The 13,822-nt window shown below is 44.9% G+C and overlaps 1 protein-coding gene across 9 annotated transcripts in view; it reads left to right on the forward strand.

The window, feature by feature from the left end:
* Positions 1 to 13,822, forward strand: part of SRGAP2 (SLIT-ROBO Rho GTPase activating protein 2) — a 227,132-nt gene that overhangs the window by 82,748 nt on the left and 130,562 nt on the right. For all 9 annotated transcript variants that reach the window (XM_029935602.1, XM_029935600.1, XM_029935605.1 and 6 more), the window contains exon 3: positions 6,755 to 6,947. In XM_029935602.1, coding sequence (XP_029791462.1) covers positions 6,755 to 6,947 — 193 coding nt within the window. The remainder of the gene's footprint in view (positions 1 to 6,754; positions 6,948 to 13,822) is intronic.

Raw genomic sequence — 13,822 nt, forward strand, 5'->3', positions numbered from 1 at the left:
GTAGGGACCTTCATGGTTCTGAGCGCTTCAGAATCTGCCCTTTATTCATTAGGACTCCTTTGTTTCCAAGGAACCAAAAACCCAAAGCGAACTATTTTAAGCAAAAAGTGAATGAGTTGGCTTATGAGACTAAAAGGGCCAGGGATAGGGCTGGCATCTGGCCATGACTTGATTCAGGGGTTTGAGTTTCCTTTTCCCATCTCTCACTTCTGTTTTCTTGGGGTCAGCTCCATTCTCCAAGAGGCTTTCCTCTCATGGTGACAAGATGGCGCCAGCAGTCTCAGATTCTCATTGTCTTCAGGTCTTGGAGCTCCCAAACAAGGCCTGCAGGTAATGTCCACCATCTTTGGAGAGGGCAGAGGTGGAATCAGCTTTACCAAAAGCACATGGATTAAGAGTCGGGGAGATTATATAGATGCAGGGAAGGAGAAACAATAAGTATCTATCACATCCACATATTCTGGAAGCTTAAGCTATTGTTGGTTGGTCGCTTGGATGAACTCATGTCTTGGTCTATGTTGTATTTAATAGGGTAAAGTAACAACGAAAAAGTCTACTGGTCACTCTTTGAGGAAGCATATTTGCTGTTTTCTACTTCACTGAAAATAGCTTGCTGGTCTTTTCTTGCAACAGTGACTACTCATATAAGTGATAGTGTCAGTCATCGAAAGAAGTGGTATAGCAGGTGGATTGAAGCTGATACAGGTCTTCTTTTTCTTTGCTTTCGTATCACTATGTACATACCTTGTACTTCACCTTGTTTGCTATAGATTTTTCACTTGTTTCTTCCCTACTACCATGCTCATTTTGAGGGAGAACTTCTGTCTTTCTATTCTCGGAACACCTGGAAGGTGCACAAATAAATTTTTATGATTAGAGTAAGTAAGAAGGACATGGTTTGAGGCCCACATCTGCAGCTAAAATAGCTATGTGATCTCCAGCAATTCCTTTCCCTTCTCTGGGCTTTGATTCCGTCATCTGCCCTCCAAGGATTTGAAGGGCCCTCCCATTACTGAGTTTGTAGAAAAGCAAACCAGTAGGGTAAAGAGCCGGACTTGGCAGGGCATATCAGCATTTTGTTTCCTCAGGAACAGTTTTGATAGGGGCTGATTACCCTTGTGATAAGAGGTCTTGGGAAGAGATATGGAGGGTAGAGCCTGATGAAAGCCTCAATTGTCTTCTTATATAACACAGGCTGGAAAGGTACTAGGAATTAATATTCCTAAGGTGGCTGAGGTGACATCATGTGTTTGTGAAAGGGCTAAAGCAGGTGAGGCAGATTTTGTGGAAAAAGACTGGCAGTCAGTCCCAGCTCCCAGTGGGGAACACAGACTGATCTCATGCTCTGTGTTCTGAATGGAACCTGTGGGAGTTGTAGCTCCTGTCCCTTAGGTACCAGCCTATCAAGGAGAAGGGGAGGACCTGTGTTACTCTCCTGAAAGGTTGCATGTTTCTCTTGGCCTGCCTTCTTACCCCCATTTTCTCCTCAGAAATGTGGGACTCATAGGAGGGGCTTTTGTGCGACTTAATCACATAAGATTCCCGAAGAGAGAGATGAATTTTGAAAGAAGGGAAGACAGGGACTGGTATCTCTGGAGTGAAAGCAGCAGACGGAGCAAAATCCCCCTACACCCCGCTGACTGGCGAATTCCCAGGGAGTCGTCTCAAGTGAGGACAGTTTTCAGAGGACTGCTTCGCGTGCATTGGCAGATGTTATATAATTTAGAGTCCACATGATTGTTAAGTGTGGCAGGGCCCTGACTGTTTTTGTTAAATGATTGGTACCCAATTAGGGCTAGTTTTTCTTCTAATTTTATCCTTCTTATGACTCTTGACCCTCTTTCTAAAAGGGAAATGAGCCTCCCTTTCACTGCCAGGACAGGTAGAGTTAGGAGCTCAGCTGTGGCCAAGCCTGGACCAGGGGTCAGCACTTCCCAAGGGAAGCTTTGCTGATGTGTCTACTGATCTTGTATTTGAACTCATGCATAAAAACATTCCTTGCTTGGTTTTGATCTAATACCTTCCAGAAATGATGGAACAAGGATCTGCCAGTTGGAGTTCAAGGTCATGGCCACGCTTGGTATCCAGAGGGGCAGCTTCCAGGATTTGCTTTAAGAATATTCAATGCAGAACTGAGACCCAGCCCATGCAGATGGAGAAATGGAAACCAAGAGTTCCTTCCTCTTTCTGGTGCCTGTCCGTTGGGGCCATTTTCCCCCTTTGCTGGCAGGAGGGTGCTCAAAAGAACATGCTGTTTGGTGGGGTTAAATTTTTGAAATGAGATGTAATTCTCATACCGTAAAACTCACCCTTTTAAAAATATGGGAATTCAGTGTTTTGTTTTTTGTTTTTTAAGTATATGCCCAAGGTTGTGCAATCATCACCACTATCTAATTCCAGAAATAAAATATCAACCAAAAGTCAATTCTGATTTTCAGGAAACTAGTTGTAAGGCTTTGATTCTTTTTGCAAAGGAATCTAAAGAAGTGTCATTAAAAAAAAATGTAATAGAGAAAGGAGTCAGAGGATGTTGAATTTTTCTTAGGCTTGTTGTTTGGCTTCTCTTGTCTGCTTCTGATGATTTTTCAGTCTTTGGTCTTTGGGTTGGGACTTATCCCCGTGGCTATGTTATAATAAAGAATATTCAAGGCAAAAGCAGTAAGACTGGCTCTGCCTTCTTTTCCTCTCTCTTCTTTGTCAAGCGACACCTCATTAGGGCAGGGCTTGGGCCTGTTTTGTTCCTCCTCCTCATCCCCGGGCTCAGGGTCTGGCATCCAGTAGGAGCTCAGTAAAGACTTGATGAATAAAGGCCTGTGTTAGGTTCCCAGGGGAGGTCATTTTGGCATTATCGCCCAAAGCTCATGGCCACCTTTGTACTTTAACTTTGTGGGTGGCCATGGAATTCACTCACACCCCTGAGATACAGCTGCTTCTAGAAAACAAGAGCTTGATTTTTTCCCATGTAGTTCTAGGGACAGAACCTAGGAGAATCCCATCATCCCCAGTCCCAGAAATGCCCATCCAACTGTAATCTGGATTTCTAAAGCCTTCTAGGTTGGTATGGTGAAGCACAGTGTGGGTGGTGTGAGTGTGTGTCTTTGAGTGTGCACCCGTGCACGTGCATACTCACCTCAGCACACGATGGAATTGTGGGGAATTCCCCCGTGTTTTTATAAATTGTCCTTTTCTTCTTCCTGCCCCTATAGTTTACTGGTAGGCCAAGGTGTAGAGGGGCCTCCAGCCTGGGCACATGGCCCAGGCAAGCTGGCCTTCAGTGGTCTATTGTTTTCTTCCCCTTCTGTGCACGGACAGAGGACTGGGGCTGGCACAGCTGCCTTCTTGGGGACCATTGTTTGTCTTTTTGCAGCAGCAGCAGCAAAAGTCTGAAGCAGCACATTTTGCACTGGACAGAGCGGCCATTCTGTTTTAGAGCTGCAAGCCTAGCGATGGGGGTGGTTGGGGTCGCCCTTCTGCGCCTGCGTGGATGCCCTGAGGATGGGAGCCAGGGAGGCCTCTCCTTTTAGACAGGTTGCAGGGGAGAGGAGATACTCAGAGGAGAGTTTCACAAACCAACCACAGTGACAGGTGGTATCTGTTAGCAGGGACTCTTCCTGGATCGGGAGTGGTATATCATTGCTTTCTCTGGCCTCTGGGCACATTGGCAGACCTCAGCGTGTGCTCCCTGGACAAGAAAAGCACTTCCTCCAAAGCTGTCCTGTAGAGTAGATCCAGGAAGCAGGGAAGGGAGCCAGCCCAGTTGTGGACTAGTTGAAACATGGGCTAGTTATCGAGTCAGTGGGCTAGTTCAAACTTGATTCTGAATCACCCCTCAGCTAGAAGGTAGAGAAGGGGATGTTCCATGGGTGGGGGCCATAGACACTGTAATTTACCCAGAAGTACTTTCAGATAGTCCAGACTTGTGTTCTGTTTCTTTTGTTTCCCTGACCCACAATCAACCTCTCTGACAAGTTGTACAAACCTTAATTTAGCTTCAACCCCACTTCCACCTAATTGCATGACCCTTTGTTAAATGACTTAACAGGTCTTATTTCATTTTCCTTACCTGTGTTACCTGGATAATTGGAGATACCAAATGGGCTACTTGTGGAGATTAAGTGAGATGATGTATGTAAAGCCCCACAAAAGGTAAACACATGCTCCTCTCTCCTCAGGATCCCTGCGGGGATGCCTGAGGGAGGGGTGCACTTTGTATTGTGCTGCCCCCTGGAGGCACCTGAGAAAGTCAAGGTGGAATTCTGTGGTGGTCGGGTGTGCATGAGTGGTGGTGGGGGCTTCTTAGCTTAACTCACATATTTCAGAGGCCTCCTGTAAAGTGCTAATTCCTTGGACAGGACAACGCTGGAGTGACCTATCTCTGGAACTTCATAGGGATCTTGGGAATTTGCCCAGCCCCCTCTTTTTCTGGTGGAGGGTGGGCATCATCCATTATATCTGGTTCCATTCTGCTCTCCTGGTTAGAGGATTATAGAGAGAAAGTCTTAAATGGTGACTCAGAGGGGGCTGACAGCCCCCTTACCCATCCACATCCTTTTGCAAATCTGGAATTGACTAGGTAGCCTTTGTGTCCTAAGCTGCCCTGAATCTTCCTTAATTAACAAGTTGGAAGTATTATCATTGGCCACTGTGAACGTGGTCTCCACCCATAGACTGCCCACCCGATGGCTACTACTGCCAGCTTCTACTTCTGTCAATAGGCAGAAAAGGTACAGATGTCTCTAGGAATAGTTTTGACAAGGGCTGTTGCCTTTAAGAGGCCAGAAATCCTTGGCAAAAACTTGATATGCCCTCTGCAGATCTTCCTCCCAACACCCTTGTAATCAGACTCCCCAAAAACACAGAACAAGAGAGCTTTGATGAGTGATGAGGTAGGCGGCTTTTCTGCTCAGCCTTCTGTCTGCTTGAAACAATCCTCCAGTGCTTGGTTTCAGTTCAGGTAAGGTTACTGTAAGGTTTGATTGGCATTGGCCGTTGGCAAGGGGGAGGCGTGGGGACGAAGAGGGTGAGAACTGCACTGAGATCACCCATAAAGGACGAGATATTTATGCCACGTTCTGACATGAGTAAAAACAGAGACAAAAATGAAGATAAGGATAGATTATGGACCCCTAGCTACTTTAAGGCAGTGCTAAATGCGCCATTTGCCTATCCATCGTCGTTTCATAAGCATGGTTGGCAAAACGTTCAGCATCAGATCTGTGATCCTGCCTTTGCTTTTGATTTATCCACGGCTCAGATGAAAACTCTAGATCTCCCTACCACCCCTGCTCCCATGCATTACATAGCATAGGCAGAAAACATTGTTATAAGTCCGCTATTTGGACATGAATTTGGAGCCTGCATAAAGAAAGGCATAATAGTACAGGTACTCTTTTTTCCTCGGATTAGAGTCCCTGCCACGACCAAGTGCACTGGAGCTGATCAGGAAAGGGACGAAAGAAATGGCTCCATTGCAGGCGCACATGGGGATGGGGATATAACTTCAGCAGGATACGCACGGCAGGCCGGCTCTGAGCTGAAAAGCAGTCTGGGTCTGGCATGCCACTTCCTGCGGGTGCCAGGGCTCTTGTCAGCAACAAAGGCTGTGTTGCATTTAAGGCAGATCTGGTTGCATCTGGACCTACCATTGCTGCAGTCCTAGGGAGGGTGTTTGCTAGCCCTGTGTGAGAACTCTTGGCCAGGCAGAAGTCTGTCAAGCTAGCGCTTCACCCAAGATATTTCTAGCTTTGACACAGCTGAGGCTCTGAGCATCACTGACGATGAAGCCACAGCTGTATGAGTGATATTTGTTGAGAAAAAATGAACTTCTTGAAGATTGATTTACAGTCTGTGATTAGAAACTATGGAATCTGACTGACAGTGAAAGATTTGCATGCCTAGAAGTCTGATGCCAGTTGACCTTGGGCAGGACCCTTTCTATCTCCATTAAAATATTCTGACCCTCACCCTCCTTCATGGAGATGCAGGAAACCTTTTGTTTATTTATTTATTTTTAAAGTTTATTTATTTGTTTTTGATAGAGAGAAAGAGAGAGCACGAGCTGGGGAGGGGCAAAGATTGAGGGAGACACAGAATCTGAAGCAGGCTCTAGGCTCCGAGCTGTCAGCACAGAGCACAAACTGTGAGATCATGATCTGAGCCCAAGTTGGATGCTTAACAGACTGAGCCACCCAGGCTCTCATGGAAAAGCATTTTGAAATGATGGGAGAAAGCATGCAAAGTAGGAGTTTGGGCTCTAGAGTCAATCTCTCTGGGTTTGAATCCCAGTTCCATTACTTTAATAGCACACCTTCTTTAAGAGTCAGTTTTCTCATCTTTAAAATGGGGATGAAAGTAATACCTTCCTAATAGGATGGAGATAAATCATTAGGCTCTCAGCCAAAGGAAACCCAAATTTTGGTACTGTGCCAGAAACCCAGTAAATTGCTCAATAAATGGTAACTGAATATTATATGTCTAATAGGCAGTGTCTCTTAAATGATTCAGCCGATTCCTGGATCCTGTTTCTTCAGTGGTCCGAAAAGAGTTGGTAGAACTTTTGGAGGTGCCTCATATCATATGGTCATTTTCAGCTTTAGGCTTTTTGTTTTATTTTATTCTATTTTTTTAATTAAAGGCATTATGTTCCCAAGTAAATGGAAAGGGTCAATGTTAGTGTGTATGTATTTGGTTTTGGGTTTTTTTTTTTTAGTTGTTTTTAGGGATTTCCCTCTGACTGGCCTTGTTTCTGTTGCAGAGATCCGCGCTCAGCTCACAGAGCAGATGAAATGCCTGGACCAGCAGTGTGAGCTCCGGGTACAGCTGCTGCAGGACCTCCAGGACTTCTTTCGGAAGAAGGCGGAGATCGAGATGGACTACTCCCGCAACCTGGAGAAGCTGGCGGAGCGCTTCCTGGCCAAGACGCGCAGCACCAAGGACCAGCAGTTCAAGTAGGGGCTCCGGCCATTTCTTGCAGAGATCTGGGAAGGGAGGGCGGGGCTGGAGGAAGGCAGGGTGTGCCACCTAGACCCTTGTGCATTCATGATGGTGCCCTGGGGACTTCAGATTGACTGAGGGCTGAGAGTCCTCCAGGACTTCTCCTTTTCCAGAATGGTCTTTGGCCCAGGTCGGGATCCTGGAGAAGTCAGGACAAATGATGAACCATGCTAATAATAATAACAGCAGACACTTTCATAGTTCTTCCTATGTGCTAAACGTGGTTCTAAGGGTTTTACATGTATTTGAACTCATTTAAACTCCACATAAAGTGTGTATGTTGGTTGTTGTAGTATCCCCAAATTACAGATGAGGAAACTGAGTCGTAAAGTTAAGGAACTTGCCTCAGGTCTCTCTCTCTCTCTCTCTCTCTCTCTCTCTCTCTCTCTCTCTCTCTCGGAGTCTCTCTCTCTCTCTCTCTTACACACACACACACACACACACACACACACACACTCACACACAGACACACACACACAACTCTTAGTATATCGGTAGTAGAGCTGGGATTCAAACCAAGGCAGTCTGGCTCCAGAGTCTGTGTTCTTCACCATTTCACCCACTGTCTTTAACTGGAAGAAATGAATGGTGCTCTAGCCATACAGCTGACTCATTGCCCAGACAGTTGCTAAGGTCTATTCCTCGTATAGTATTTTATGCAAGTGACCCATTCACTCTGTTCTCACTGCTGTTGCTGTCATTTAGATCATCATCATTGCTGCCTGAACGATTGCATTACTTTCTGTATCATCTACAGCAGAGGTTCTCAACTCTGGCTTCACATTAGAATTCCCTGGAGAACTTTATAAAATGCTGAAATCTGGGCCCCATTCCAGAGCAATTAAGTCAGCCTCTCTGGGATCTGGGCCTGGGTAACAACACGGTGTAAAAGCTTCCCAGATGATTCTAACAACCAGCCAGCGTCAGGACCGCAGTGTACAGCTTTTCCCCATTCCAACCTGCCTGACCCACTGCTATCATATTTAGTTTCCCGCAGTTTCTCTGTGCAATGGCTTCCCACTGTCTGTGTTCTTGACACTCAAGGTGTGGTCTCCCAATATCGGCACCACCTAAGATGCTGGAAATGCAGAATCTCAGGTCCCATCCCCAGATCCAAGTCAACAAGTTACTCAGGTGATTTGTGTGCAGGTTGAAGTTCGAGAAGGATGGCTCTATTCACAAGGGTGTGGACTCTGGCTCCTTCTTGGAGCCCCTGTGCATCTGGTCCCGGCTAGCTTTCCAGCTTTATTCCCTGTTGTGTTTTGTCCTCTGGTGTACAGTAGCCAAACAAACATGAACTCCAGTGGGCCTTTGCCCATCCTGTTATTTGAATTTATTACTTATTACTCACATCAATGCGTGTCAAAGGTGTACCTGTTTTAAGACCCATTTCAGACGCATCACATTCCAAGAAACTTTCTTTATTCTCCCAGAAGAAAGGATGTTCTCTTTTTCCTGAGTTCTTATAGCATTTTATTTGTTCTTTTATTAGGGCAGCCAGCACTGTCTGCCTTATGGTATCTTCTCTTAATGGACTGTATAAGCTTTCCTGATTCATTTTCCAGTCTCCCACAGTGCCTAGTGTAATATGTGGTATATAATAGCTGTTTACCAAACATTCGTGGATGAATAAATGAATGAATGAAGTTAGGAATTAACGCCAAGTGTGTCTCATTTTCCTCCATTTTCTATTTTTGTTTATCATATGTCCTAATAATTTGAGACACAAATTATCCTTTACAAACCAGCTCTGAGCAGTGGATATGGCGAGGCTAAGTCTGAGAGCACATGACACTCTCAATATAAGCCAGCATGTGAATTTCCTCCACGTGTTTTGTCCTCAGAGCTCCTTGTCTTTCCCAAGTCCTGTTTTCTTTACAATAAGCAGTCCTAAGAGAATAGAATGTTTTATTAAGTAGTATGTGATAAATGAAGATTTGGGAGAGAAATCATGTGCTTTAGAAAGAAGGGACTCAAAGTTGGATTTATTCTGTTGGTAAGCTACTCCTTAAAATCGCATTTGATTTTTAGGACTATATCATATTTTCAGCTTAAGGACATATTTACTACAAATTAAGGTACAGATGTGCTAATCTGTAAGTCAGCTGAATTGCTCTGATTAAGATCACATGCAAGGAATAGGGTGTTTTTCTCCCAAGCTGAAGAATTGAATTCCCTTCTCATAAAGCCTGGTACCTGGCTTCATTTTCCCCAAAACAACTAGTGAGTATTTATTAAGAGCCATGTGTGTACTCTGTATTGTACAGGCTTTGGAAGATACAAGGGAAGTTTCTTGTGCGTCTCCATAGGGAGCTGTATCTGGCTGGGGAGGGAAGATTTTTCATACAAGAAGCAACTAGAGAGTAAAGCAACAATGATCTCATTAAGAAATCATAGAAATCATTGGTTGTGTGTAGAATATAGATGTGATGAGAGGTCAGAGATAAATCATCAGAGATACATAAAGGATCTGGAATAGTCGGGAGAGTTTCCATGAAGCACGTGAGACTTAGGCTAGGCCTTAGAGGTAGAGAACAGCAGCACGTGCAGGTGAGAGGAAGTGGGAGCGTTTGCTGGTGAGGGGGGACAGGGACCGTGAGGGATCCAGCTTCATTAAAAGGAAGTTTCTTTTCCATTCATTCAACTAATGTCCATCACACATTCCTTGAACTCCTTCAGTCCAGACACTGGGCCTTGGGATATAGTGGTGAGCAGGCACTGTCTCTTGCACACAGCACTTACAACAGGATGAGGAAATGGACCTTGAGCAAATCACACAATTAGATCCGTTGAGGTAAGTGTTGCGGAACAGAAGTACAAGGCGCTACAAGAACTTATGAGAGGGGAACTTGACTCCTTGTGCTGTCACGTTATGGCTAGTTTCCTTTAATAGCTTCCTGTCTGATCTTCTCCTGAGAAGCAAGCTATTTACCCAACAAACCCCTGTTAAGTACTTACTGGGTGCTGCGCTCTGTGCTCATTCCAGTGGAGACTCGGGTGAGCTCTGGAATCCTGGCTAACAGGGAAGAGAGACACGGGACAATGTCCTGCATGAAGGGCTTCAGCAGAGGGCTATATTATGAGAACACAGATATTTACAAAAGCAGTGGAAAACATGCTTAGCTAAGTGAAATAGACAGCAAATAATGGCTCTCTGAAAGGCAGAGGAGTTCAGGTTTGATGTGACAGCAGGGTAATGAGTGCTCAGGGTTCTTGAGTGGAGAGACTGGAAGGTAGAGTTTCTTTTTCTATAGGAGAAAAGGAAACATAGTGCGGGACTATTGGCAGCTTTATCATGTTCGTTTACGATGTGTAACAGGGTGGATGTGTAAAAGATCATGTCCACCCACCATACAAAGTGCCACAAGTGCATGGGGAAGAGACGTTCCTTCAGGTCAGGGACTGGGTGGGGCTTCAAGGAGGTGAAGTGCAGCAGGTGGGAAACGGGAAAATACAAATGCAAGTGCTAGGTGCTAGTCTTATAGGCTGAATTCAACTGAGACAACATACAAGTTGTAGACGGACGATAGAAAGATGGAGGAGGAGGCATTTAAGGCAGAGGGAACAGGGTTGGTAAAGGCACAGAGCTGGAAAAACAAGACTGGTGGATAACTCATCTGTAGTGGTGAAGAGCAGGAATGATAAATGCAGTCGTGGAATATGCTTAGAAAAGTTGGTGGGGGCTTGAACACAGTGGGCCAAGAACGCCAGGCGACAGGGTTTATTCTGTAAGCATGGGGAGCCATTGATAGTTTTTGAGCAAAGGACATAATTATGGCTGTGCTTTGGGAAGGTAACTATGGCAACACTGCATAAGATCAATCGGAGGGGGGAGATGGGGTAGCAGGAGGCCTGTTGAGGAGGTATGGCAGTGAGCCTAAGGTTAACACGGGCCTAACCTGAAGTCGTGCCCTCGGAAATATAAATGTGAGGGCAAGAAGCCATCAAAGTCAGAGAGGCTGGGACAGAAGAAGGGCTGTGGGTTTCCTGGGTCTCTGGAGTGGTAATTGTACTGTATTTTCATTCAGCCGGTGCAGTGTAGCCTCGATTTTGCTGACTCTAGGGCTGATCCCTAGAATAGTTCAGTCTCTGCCCAGAGCATCTCAGCGGGCACTCGTCACCTCCCCTGGAGCTGGAGCAGCTGTTGGCCCAGCAATGCCATGGATTTGTCTCTCTGTGCTGCCAGGAGAACAGCTGCCAGCAGCAGCTCTGGGCAGACGAGTCTCAGGGACATGGAAACTATTCAAGTCGGGCTGGGGTAGGGTGGCCAGGGCCAAAGTCAGTCTATATGGACTCACCCCGCCCTTTTCCAGACCAAGGTCTCAGCCTGGCTGGATCTCAGCCTCTCAGACTCAGTTCGGTTGGGTGTCTAGTTACAATTTCAAGTGACTGCATTTAGGGACAAACATTGCCAGACTGCTTTTTTTTCTTTTTCTTTTGGACACCTTCTTACCCTGGAAGCCATTAGCCTGTCACTCTTTGGCTTTGCTTCCTATTCTGCTTTGCTCCTGCTCACCTTTTGTCCTCTCCCACACTGTGCTCCGCGCAAACACCCTCATTAAAGCCCACACAGCTCTGCTTCCACTGCAGAGTCTGACCCTATAGTCCCATCATGCTCCTTCTCGTCCCCCTCCCCCACAGAAAGAGTGAGAGATGCTGCAGATAGAACTACATGTGTTTATTCGATTCTACCGTATTCTGCTTTGTTTAAGACAGGGAACATGGCTTCCTCCATCCCTTTGAATTGTGGGTGAACCCTCTTCATGTCTGAAATTCTATCCACCTGATTTGATTAAGGGCAGAGATAAAATACTATGTGAGGGTAGGAAGTCTTCCTAGGGAAGATGTTCTTGCATTTTCTTTGGCTCTTTGAAGAGTATAAATGTATTCCTATTTGTTGCTGAGCCTTTGATTGTCTCTTTTAAGTGGAATCTGTGTTAATATTGCTCAGCGGGACACTAATTGATAATGCCTTGGCTGGTTTTTTGTTTTTTGTTTTTTTTTTTACATAGACTTGCTGTAAATTACCTTTTCAGTCTTGGCTCACTTGGTTTTGATCTCCTACTTTTAATAGCTCAGTTCTTTCTTTTATTTTTTTTTCCTGTCGCGTCTTTAGAGGAATACTCCTACATTGCTATCCTGCTGTGTTCTTTCCAGAGACCTTATGCTACTTTAAAGCCCACTGCCAACAGCTTTTCTCTTTCTTCCAGCTTTTCCTTTTTCTCAACAACAAATATTTGTTGAATATTTTTAAGGTATTGTTCTAGACTCTTAGAGGAGGGAGATCCAAAGAAATAAGAAGTAATGGTTTTTCCTACATGAATTTATAGTCTAATCAGGGATAAATTGCACCTGAATACAGTAACACATCTTCAGTATAAGGCAACATGTGGTCAGCACCAAGTGTGTGCTATAAGAAAGGATGGTGCACAGTTGGAATGGTCAGGAAACTTGCAGGGAGGAAATGGAGTCTAAACCAGACACTGAAGACAATGGACAGGATTTTGATAGATGGAGACAGAGGGAGGGGGGAGATGTTGTAGCCAGGGAGGGGCATAGCAGAGGAAAATACAAAGCACCAGGGAGTAGACTGGCTTGGCTGGTTAATGAGCATATAGAAGAATTTGACAAAGGTAGATAGGGCCATATTGTGGAGGGCCTTGACTTTTGACTACGGTTTGGTGTTATGCAGTAGACACTGGGAACCACTGAAGGTTTGAACAGTTAGTTGTCCAAGTCAAGATAGGAACTCTGCTTACAGAAGATTGATCCTAATTTTAATGGTGGTGAATTGCTAAATGACCAGAAACTTGAGACAGTGACACCAGTTGCCACAGTAGATAATAAAGATCTAAATTAGGGGGGGATGGTAGGAATGAAAAGAATAGAAATTGATCCTCTGGACCATTTAGCAAATATATATTGTGTTCTTACCATGTGACAGACACATGCCAGGCAGGACAGATACTGTCCCCTGTACTCCTGGAGCTTACAGTCTAGAGACAGATGGAAAACACCTGGTGCGGGAAGAATCTACAGGAATTGCTGACAGATGGGATTCAGGTTTCAAGTGAGCTTGGAAGCACAAGAGGAAGAGGGCTGTAAAGTTTCTTTTGGATTTGGGTGACTGGTAGATTAATGGTGCCTTTAATAGAAATACCAAAGTTAGGAGGAGTTGTTTTTGAAGGGCATATGAGAGATTTGATTTTTGCATGTAAAGTTTAAGATACTGGAAGGATATTGAAGATGAAATTTTCAGTAATTGACAGAAAATGAATGTCTGTCTTCAGGGCTAAAGATCTGGGCTGTATTCAGGGCTAATGTCTGGGTTGTTGGGAGATATTTTGGCATGTTCATAAGAGAGGTGATGGTCGACACTGTGGCAAGTTCCGATTTCCAACATCAAGGGTTTAGAAGGAAAAAAGGGGAAACATCTTTCATATTGTCTGTGGTACTCAGATTGCAGAGAATGAAAAGATATATGTATTTGTGCATTCGTTCAATACACATTTTAGGAACCTAATTATGTACCAGGCTTTGCGCTAGGTTGGCGTTATATCCCAGACAGTATCCTATTATCACTAATATGAAATTAGCAGGACATTAAAGAGACACCCATGGAAAATAAACCGCTTATTTGGCTGAGTATGAGTTGTGCAACTATAGGAAGGGGGGTGAGGGAGCAGGACTCAGGTATCTCGGGAATCTGGTAGACATCAACCTACAATATGCCTTTCAGTGGGAGGTTGGGTACACAATTAATTAGAGACAAATTCTTGTAGAGTCCATGTTCTTGGCCTTGGGCCCAGTATTTGACTGTGATTAGGTC

The sequence above is a fragment of the Suricata suricatta genome, chromosome 3 (genome assembly GCF_006229205.1).
Source record: "Suricata suricatta isolate VVHF042 chromosome 3, meerkat_22Aug2017_6uvM2_HiC, whole genome shotgun sequence".
Classification (NCBI taxonomy): Eukaryota; Metazoa; Chordata; class Mammalia; order Carnivora; family Herpestidae; genus Suricata; species Suricata suricatta.